The sequence below is a fragment of the Anabrus simplex genome, chromosome 2 (genome assembly GCF_040414725.1).
Source record: "Anabrus simplex isolate iqAnaSimp1 chromosome 2, ASM4041472v1, whole genome shotgun sequence".
NCBI classification, from domain to species: domain Eukaryota; kingdom Metazoa; phylum Arthropoda; class Insecta; order Orthoptera; family Tettigoniidae; genus Anabrus; species Anabrus simplex.
The window spans coordinates 558,392,003-558,402,040 of NC_090266.1; the positions used below are offsets into that span (position 1 = coordinate 558,392,003).

The window sequence follows — 10,038 nt, forward strand, 5'->3', positions numbered from 1 at the left end:
TTGCTTTTTACTATAATTATTGATTAAAACATGTGCTAACACGTTAATGCACTTTTTAATCATTGTTTTCAACTTCACACCACACTGACATTCATCATTAAGGTTACATACACTACTGTCAATTAACTAACATCCCAACACTACCACTGCCTCTCTTTGATTCTGTAACTTAAGAAATTCTGGTTTGTAACTGTCACTAATTAACACCTGGAAAAGTCTGAAAACATTACAACACAAGGACATGACCATCAATGATGGACACTTCAAACAACCACTGTTCACTAAATTAAAGTACATGATCATTTTCCTGTCATTATCCTCAAACAATACATTTTCAGACTGCAACATTTTAAGCAGACATCACATTTTTTACATCATATCTGAATTTTGCAGTGTTTCAGGGGGAACTGTGATGTGAACTACTACTTCTAATGCAGGCACTAATGCATCTAAATTATCAATAATTCCATTGTGACTATTGTTATAGACATTATGGGCAAAGTTTTTCAAAGGAAATTCACAAAGTTTTGCAGACCTCATCTTCAATACACCTAACATTTTAAGCTTTCTTTCAGACTCGGTAATTTGTTCCACAGAAACATTATAAATATAACCACTCAGTCTTCTGTAAGCACCAAATCTTCCTTCAGACTGTGTGTCTGCAATTTGGCATTAAGCACATAAGACCAGTGGTACTTATTAAAAATTTACACAGTTCTATCACTATGGTAAGTTGTGTGTGAAAGTAGTGTATGTTTCTCTTGTCAATCTTCCTTCTGTTTGTGACATGTGCCACATGTCTATGTATGTTTTTAAACATGTGAGGAATGAAAGTTTCAAATTATCAGGCCCAGTAATTGGACTAACATGTTCATTTCTGGTATATTTACCTTTCATGGGGTTACAGACTGACCACCACTTCTGAATTAATTTTAGGAACTGGATTATGCCATCAGAAACATCCACACCTTGACTTTTAAGCAATTCCAAACCAACAACATTCTTAGGATGAAAGATTTTTTTACTGTTAATGATACATTCTGTCTCTATTGGTGTTGGATACAGAACCTTCCTAGATAAATTTGGAGTAATTTTTAGCAACAATCTCATCTCTGAATGAAACAACTCTTCAAGGTCAGAAAATTTGTCCTCAGTAGTTGTAAATTTACAGACCAGTCTGTACCAACATCAGCATTGACCACTTCACTTAAAACAGCAAATGTCTTATCAACGTTTGTTATAATAAGATAATTTTGCAGCCCAAATCAGTAGTTCTGAAGAGTATCTTATTGTATTAGTTATAGAGAGCTCTAACTGTTTCAGGACAAATTTTTTATTTACTAGTTCTCTCTGCATTAAACTGATATTCTAACTCAAGTGCATTTTTTCAGAAGGTTTATCAAAAGAGAATATTTATCAGTGAGACCAATATTTTCATCAGAATAAGTTGTGAGATTACTTACCAAAATGTCAAACTTCATCCATCTGTCACATTTCTGGTCTTCTCAAGCATCAGATTCCAATATAAACCTAAAATGCTCTGTAGGCAAACACACATTTTTGTGAAACGCTTGAACCGCAAATGAACTTGAAACTTTAAAACTCACTGATCGAAAGTTTATAAATGACTCATCATTCACCTTCACAAACAACACATAATCTTCCTTCACTATTACAGTAAATGGTTTAACGCATTTCTTCTGAACTTCACAGATGAATGAGGTCTGTAATTTTGTCACTTTCACACCACTTACTGAAATAACCACTAAATACTAAACACATCACTAATACATTAAAAATACCTAGATAACCAATAAATGAATCAATAAAAGGTCACTGTAACACTATTTAACACACAAAAATATTTGGTGGATAATTAAATCACGAATTCCAGTAACAAGATAACCTCAACCAACCACACACGTGCGTGGTATAAAACAAACTGAATGTAAACATGGCCCCACACGCCGGCTACACATGGCCCAATGTGGCAGCCATTTTGTCACCTATCAATATATGCATTCAGGTCTGATAATATAGTACTTGGTCTTGGAACACCAGTCAACGAGCTTGTTTATAAATTATTGATTGAATCATCATCATTATTATTACCTTCCGTCATCTAATTGCATAGAGAATTTTGTCAATATGTTAGCATATCCCCTCCTTTTTTTCTTCCTTTTTTCACTGCAGATCATTTGTTAAAAGCACCTCTCCCTAATCACCATAAACATCAATGCCATAATCATCTTATTAACCCTTTGACCGCCAGCTTCATATGCGGTGTCCGTGTCCTATACCGTCAAGGCTTAATGATCTCTTTTTACCTTGCACTAAATTATTCGTAATAACTTCTGTTCAATTTATGTTGGATGGGCATTTTTTTGTTTGTTTTGAAGGTAATGCTTCAGGCATTTTATTGATGTGAATTAATGCACCTTTATTCTATAAAATTTTATTTTATGAAGTGATAATTCAAATAAATATTTTCTTTCTTTGAAGAAAAAGTATTTCATGAAGAAAAACATTAAGAAAAAAATATTTTTACTATCAAAAACTGTATTATTTTAGAGAAGTGGTGTTTCCTATGCCACACACAAAAAATAGAGCTTTGTGTACAATATTACAGTTACAATATTTTTATTACTATTATTATTACGTTAACGTGAAATTTTCTAATCTTACATTATATGCAAATGCTGCAGTTCCTGGTTCGTTTTAAGTAAAAAATGATTACTAGTGTCTATTTCACACAAACTTAACACTCAAAAATTCACTTTTTGCCTTAAAAATATGATACAAGAAACTATTTACTTATATTCACACATGTTTATGATGTGTTCTAGCAAATGTGCTTAGGGAGGCACAAAGGGTGTTCACCCTTCTTATACTGTTTACAAATGTATCTGGTCTTTTTCCATTTACCACCTTGACTAGTACTAATCTTTCTGCATACGGAACAGTTGCGTGTTTTTTTTTTTACCGAATGAATAACTTGGAGAATATTTTTTCAGGAAAGTCCAATCAATCTGACGTTGGCAGTTAAAGGGTTAATTTGTGACGTACATCTTCGTTATAGACTGTTATGCCTTTCAGCATTTAGTCTGCCAGGCTCTGTGATTTTACTAAACCAGCTATTTCTGTGGCGTTGTTTAGTACTATAACTTTTATTTTTGATTAAAACATTTGAAACAGAGTCTCACCGTCGCCATCCTGGTCTCTCTCTCTCTCCTCTTCTTACCTTCCATGACCGAGTCTGTTATTCTCCTCGGTATCCTATCCTCCTCCACTCACCTCACATGACCCCACCACTGAAGCCAGTTCATGCGTACAGTCTCATCAGTCGAGTTCATTCCTAACTTAGCTTTTATCTCTTCATTCAGAGTACACTCGTACCATTGATCCTACCTGTTTGTACCAGCAATCATTCTTGCTACTTTCGTGTCTGTTACTTCTAACTTATGAATAAGATATCCTGGGTCTGCCCAGCTTTCACTTCCATAATGCAAAGTTGGTCTGAAAACAGACCAGTGTAAAGATAGTTTCGTCTGGGAGCTGACAACTTTCTTACAGAATACAGTTCATTGCAGCTGTGAGCTCACTGCATTAGCTTTGCTGCACCTTGATTCAGTATTACTTTCCATACTACCACTTGGGGGAATACATGTCCTAAATACTTGAAATGATCTACCTATTCCAGTTCTGTATCCCCAACCTGATATTCACTTCTCTTATGTTTCTTACCTACTGACATCGCTTTAGTCTTCGAGAGGCTAGTTTTCATATCATACTCGTTTGCACCTATTGTCAGATTCCAGAATATTAGACTGAAGGATTTCAGTGCAATCTGCCATTAACACCAAGTCATTGGCATAGGCCAAACTGTTTACTACATTTCCTGCTAACTGAATTCCTCCCTGGCACTTACACCTTTCACTGGATGATCCATGTAAACTATGAACAACAAAGGTGAAAGATTGCAGCCTTGTATAACCCCTGTAAGTATCTTGAACCAAGAACTCATTCTACCATCAATTCTCACTGCAGCCCAATTGTCAACATAAATACCTTTGATTGCTTTTAATAATCTATCCTTAATTCCATATTCCCTCAGTACAGTTAACTTCCCCCCCCCCCCCTCTGTACTCTGTCATATGCCTTTTCTAGATATATAAAACATAACTGTCTATTCCTCTCATAGCATTTCTCATTTACCTGGTGCATACTGAAAATCTGGTCTTGACAGCCCTTCTGTGATCTGAAACGACAGTGATTTTCGTCCAACTTACTTTCAGCCACTGAGCGCACCCTCCCTTCCCAAATGCCATTGAACAACATCTTGCCTGGTATTATCATTGAAATACCTTGATAATTGCTGCAGTCCTTCCAGTTCCCTCACTTTTAGATTGGTGCATTTACTGCATTTGTCCAGTCAGAACGTACCTTACTAACATACCATGCTAATCTTATTACTCCGTGAAGCTATTTCATCCCTGTCTTCCCACTATATTTCACCATTTCAGGTCTTATTTTATTAATTTATAACAATAGGCTGTTTTAAACTATTGCAAAGAATGTGGTTAAGTGTAAGAGGGGGGTGAAGAGCCTTAACTTTGCCACTTGTAAAGTCATAAATATATAAATAAAATCACGCATTTAGCACATCTCCATGTTGCGCAGCCATATAAGGGCAATATTGGAGATAATCTTCTAAGATGGAAATACTTGAAAAATATCACAGATCATTGACTAGGGCATTTGTACTGCCATGTGGTTATCTATAACCCTAACTAAATTTTCATGAAATCTTATATGATACTAAAATGGCATTAATACTCATTCAATCCTGATTTGTATTTCCTTGTCAAAGCCTACTACTGGCTGTGCTCACACCTAGGATGGAATGTGTTAATAACATTTAACCAATTGCACATTACATTTTACAAATTCTCCTGCCATAGTGTATGGTGAATCTCATTTTATGTTTCATAGAATTTTGAAGAACTTTATTTTTTAGCATACTTCTCCTCTCAGCCTTTCTCTTTAAAGTCCTGGAAGAAATTATACTCATAGAGGTACTATTTAGCATGAAGCATTGCTGCAATGGTCATAATTATTGCATTATTGGGAGTATTACCTTACATGAATTGTTATTGATGTGAAATAGGAAATGAAATATGCTGGTTTTAATGGAAAATATGGCAATGTGTTTTTACCAAGCATGTCATTTTCAGATTCCTTCACCTTATATAACTTTTATTGACTTTTCTTCCATAGGTTCAAAGCTTATTTATTAAATGTAACTTCTGTGTTTTGTTAGTATATAATATGTTGATTCATATTTCTCTTTATCTTTTTCCAGGAGTTATGCAAAGTATTGGGTGAAGATTCCAAGGTGGTACCTTGCGTAGCAGATTAATCTGGTGATTCATTCTGTGACAGCATTGAAAATTTGTTCACCTAACTGATATTATTGAGTGCCAAAGTATAAGTTTTAAATTCTTAGAAGGGTCTATGGACACTTAAATTGATTTTTGTGATATGACTTCCAAAAATGGTTGTCAGTATTACAGCCTTAAAAAAATATTATGAAGGTGTTATTAATCTTTTATTGGACGACTGCAGCAAGGACGTGTACTCTGCCTATCTGACTGATGATGGAAACCAGAAGTATTCAAACTAGAATATGAATGTCTAGTGATCATGTGGCAGGAAGGTGTTACAGTTTGCGATATAACTCACAGTCACTTCATAAACTTCAGAAAGGGACATAGTCATCTTCTGATTCTAATATTCTTTTTTTCTCAACTGATTGGTTCAGGTTCTGAATGTCTAGATACCTCTAGATGCACAAGAGTTCTACTGCTTCATTCTCGAACTGAAGGGAATGGATGAAGTGAGATTTGGAAAACAGACTACTTGCATATAGCCAAATTTCTTCCATATCCTTTAAAGACACAATTGTAAAATCAAACCACTTCCTGTTTCTATGATATCTACACCATAGGAAAATTAAATCCCTAAAAGCCTTCTTTCTGCTGCTGGCTGGACTAAGTGAATGAAGAATTAAATATAGTACCCGGTAGATGGGCCCAGTGTTCTCATCATTTGGCCCCTTAAAATAATAATCACTATAATCATATCTTCAGAACAATTGAAAAGCATTTTTAGAAACTTTGTTAATGCTAAAAATAATGATTTGATGAAGGAAACATCCTTTTTTTATTTGTATGTACGCTGAGTAGTCAGCCCAAAGGATCCTCAACAGCTCCACTATCAGCTGTCATAGATGGCTTAGGAATAACTGAAGAGGCATACAATGGGCTGGAATTTGCTATTACATATCAGTTTGCCAAGCCCACTAAAATGGATGGACCAGATAACCCTACGAGTGACATTTTTACACCATTCATAACAGGGACTGGCTGCATTATGATGGCATTACTTGCATCGCTCATACCTCCGTCATTTTTATATTGTGAAATCCAAGGATGGGTCTGAGACAGGTCAGTGAATGTAACAAATTTGCTCTAGCCCATACTAGAAAACATAGTACACTGTAAACACTATGTCTTGCCACCAAAGCATCCTTTTTATGTAGGGAATGATTATCACTTATGCACATTTTTTATCAACTGTTCTCTTTATATGGACTATGTTTAAAAAGTATTAGCTGTTATTGGTTTTTAAGAAAAAACTGGAATGTGAAAATTCCTGTTATTCAAAACTTGATAGGAGATAGATTTTTTTATTTGCATGAACACGTGCTGCATGGGTTTACTGAAAATTTTGAGGTGATAATCCCATTGTTTTGTCCCTTAAAACCACAACCGTCACTACTACTGAAAGGTTATTTAATTATGTTTGATATTGTTGCTGTGGTATTAATAATAATAATAATAATAATAATAATAATAATAATAATAATAATAATAATAATGGCTATATGATAAAAGATATTATTTTTGTTATTCTATTTTAGTATTTACTGTTAGAGTAAGTGCCCCAGTAAATGACCATTTAAGGACCATAAAATTGCGTATATACATTTAATCATCGAAATGAATCATTAAGAATACACAGTTTTTCTCATTTTATGTCCGAAGAATGAGGACTTGAATTACATGGTTTACTATCCCAGAATACAACAGGACATACAAGAAATATGGTGGCAAACTTTCTATTTGTGACCATTTTGTTGTATTCTTCGACTACTCGAGCATTTGATATAAATGTTGATTCCCATAGGGAATCTGAAATATTTGTCCCGAATGAGTAAATTTATAATACCAATATAAATGGTCCGTTATTGGACATTATAAATTTTCCAGCTAACTCATTCCTGGTTGCCAGCGTTTTGCCCCCGTGTGCTAGGTTGGGCTCATCGGTTGGTACCTAGCACACCTACCAAGACACTGGCTAGTGCATACCGTGGAGGCCACTGCGTAGGCTACTTAGAGCCACCGGCAGTGCCAATGCACTCTGAGAAACTTTGTCTCATTACCAAAAATTGATGCCTGCTTGGCCATCAGATGATATAAATGTTGATTCCCACATGGGAATGTAACAAATTTGCTCTAGCCCATACTAGGAAACATAGTACACTGTAAACACTATGTCTTGCCACCAAGGCATCCTTTTTATTTAGGGAATGATTATCACTTATGCACATTTTTTGTCAACTGTTCTCTTTATATTCCCACATGAGAATCAACATTAAATCCTCTAAGCTAGTTCTGATTGTAGCCCAGAAAACGATATAAGTAAATGGCGCTTAATCACATCAGAAATGTTTTCATTGACTAAAAGAGAGGAAAGGAAATAATAACAAGCTACCTCATTTTCGTGGAATTATTCCTGTAACTCCAGGACATCTTGATTAGCTCATCACTGAAATTCGAGAGTAATATGAAACAGGAGAAAGTCTCTCAACAAGATTATTTCTTTGCATTGAAATGTGGGGTCTGTGTCTGTAGGTGCTCTGACAATATGCTGATTTGCTCAAAGTAAATGACATGAGAATTTTAAGTCCCCTGTTGATAACTGTGCCTGATGAGCTTAATGTGTATTATGGTTATTGTTTTTTGTTCATGGTGGGTATTTGAATGTCATGGTACATTGTTTTATCAAGAACAAAAATGATCCTTTTAGCCTTAAGAGATTGCCAACAAAAAGAATAGAAAATTGGAGGGTGTTCCCTGAAAGTAAGTGTAAAAGGGATGTATGTAGCAAATGTTGTGTGTACATAATATTTGAAAGTAATAAACCCTGTAATACTGTATATTTTATATCTTAATGAATAAACAGTTTCTATTTCATTATATTTCCATAATATTCCAGTATGCCATCTGAAATAAGTACCTACAGCCTTCTAGGACCAGCATTTTCAACAGAAGGAAAGAAGGAAAAACCAAACTGTAATAAAATTGTTATAAGCTCTTCACACTGTTATTATTTATTTACAAAGAAATGCAATTCCTCTACAGTGTTCTCCTTAGGACCTTTTTAATGGGCGGGCCTTGCCGTTTTTGCAGACCACTCAGCTAACATAACCTAGATATGTGCTAGTTACTTAGTATTAATACATATTTGAGTCATTGGGTGCTCCAAATTAAAACATAATTACTGTAAAGCTGTTTATTTTAATGATAAATCACGTAGTGTCGTGCACGAGCGGTGTCTGGAGTAGCGTGGAATCTCATCCGAGCACTCTGTTCCGCATAACGTCGTAAACCTGTATGGCACTCCAGGCCTAAGCCTGCTGTTAAATGATTATGAAGGAGCAGTAGAACACTAACAATTCAAAATACTCTGTTTATGTCTTGTTCATGATAATACAAAAATAGTTCAATTTTGTAGTTAATGTTTACCTGTCTGTTATTATAGTTAATACCCTGAGGGGAATAAATTGAAATTTTTCATATTCAATTTTTACATGGTATTCCCTGCCTGGCTACTCATTGCTGCCACCCGGCTGATGAAAATTTCTGGGAGAACACTGCTCTAGCTCAGCTTTGTGGAAGGTTACACCTTCACTCTGACACAGACAGTTTGTTTCAGAGAATTTTGTCTGAGGTTTACGGATTGCTAAGTGGATATAAGCCTCTACATTTTCTACGACTACTGTTTTTCTTAGAGACAGTCTTACTTCCTGTTATTTCTAATTAGGCGATACCTTTTTCTTTTCAACATAGAAAAGAAGTTACAAAGAGCAGTGACTTCCTGTAAGGCAGTGCCAGCTGGGAACAGCAGCTTTGCCTGCATAGCCACTGCAGCATATCACCAGTCATTCGCATGCTAAACTAAGCGAGTGTCCAGTATTGGTATTGTATACTATTTGGTTACTCTAATTCAAGTTATACAATACACTGAAATACAAGCTTGAATTATGAGTCTGCTATATTCTGAATGTACATTTTTGGCCATTTTTACCACTATGCACAATTATCTAGCTGTATTTTAATCTTCTGTAATGTCTTTATTAGCCTTTAGGCTGTTTTCTGCCTTCGTTTATATTAGTCCCGACTGGAAAATGTGACAACATTAAAACTTTCTTCAGCTTATCCCAGTTATTTCTGGGGTCGCTGGAGCCACCCAGGCTAATTTTGGTTCTGGCTGGGGGTTTGAGACCGGGTGCCCTTCCTGACACCACGTGATTCTCGAGATGAAAATCTCGACCCAGGATCGACTGGGATTCGAACCTCAGCCTTCCGGGTAGGAAGCCAGCAGCTAAGCCACTGAGTTAATTATGCCCCCCAAAATATGACCTAACATTAAGTTATGTTATACAAAGAGTATACTGTATACACAGCCAGAAAAAACTTGCAACATCTTCAAGAACAGAGTTATTTTATTCATAAGCACTGTGACGTGTAGTGCATCATTGCAGGAGTAACTGATTACAAATTCAGACCAAATGAAACGCACATCACAGTAAAGTGTGTCCAAACAGATGCAACAGTACACAGTGCACCCCGCTCTGGCAGCAATGCAGGCGTGTATTCGTGCATGCAAACGATCATAAAGGTGCCGAATGGC

At 35.7% G+C, this 10,038-nt stretch overlaps 1 protein-coding gene across 2 annotated transcripts in view; it reads left to right on the plus strand.

The window, feature by feature from the left end:
• The window catches only part of Abcd1 (ATP binding cassette subfamily D), a 349,165-nt gene extending 340,847 nt beyond the window's left edge, over positions 1-8,318 (plus strand). For both annotated transcript variants that reach the window (XM_067140944.2, XM_067140945.2), the window contains one exon: positions 5,363-8,318. In XM_067140944.2, the coding sequence (XP_066997045.2) occupies positions 5,363-5,419 (57 nt within the window). In that variant the 3' untranslated portion in view covers positions 5,420-8,318. The remainder of the gene's footprint in view (positions 1-5,362) is intronic.
• The last annotated feature ends 1,720 nt before the right edge of the window (positions 8,319-10,038 follow it).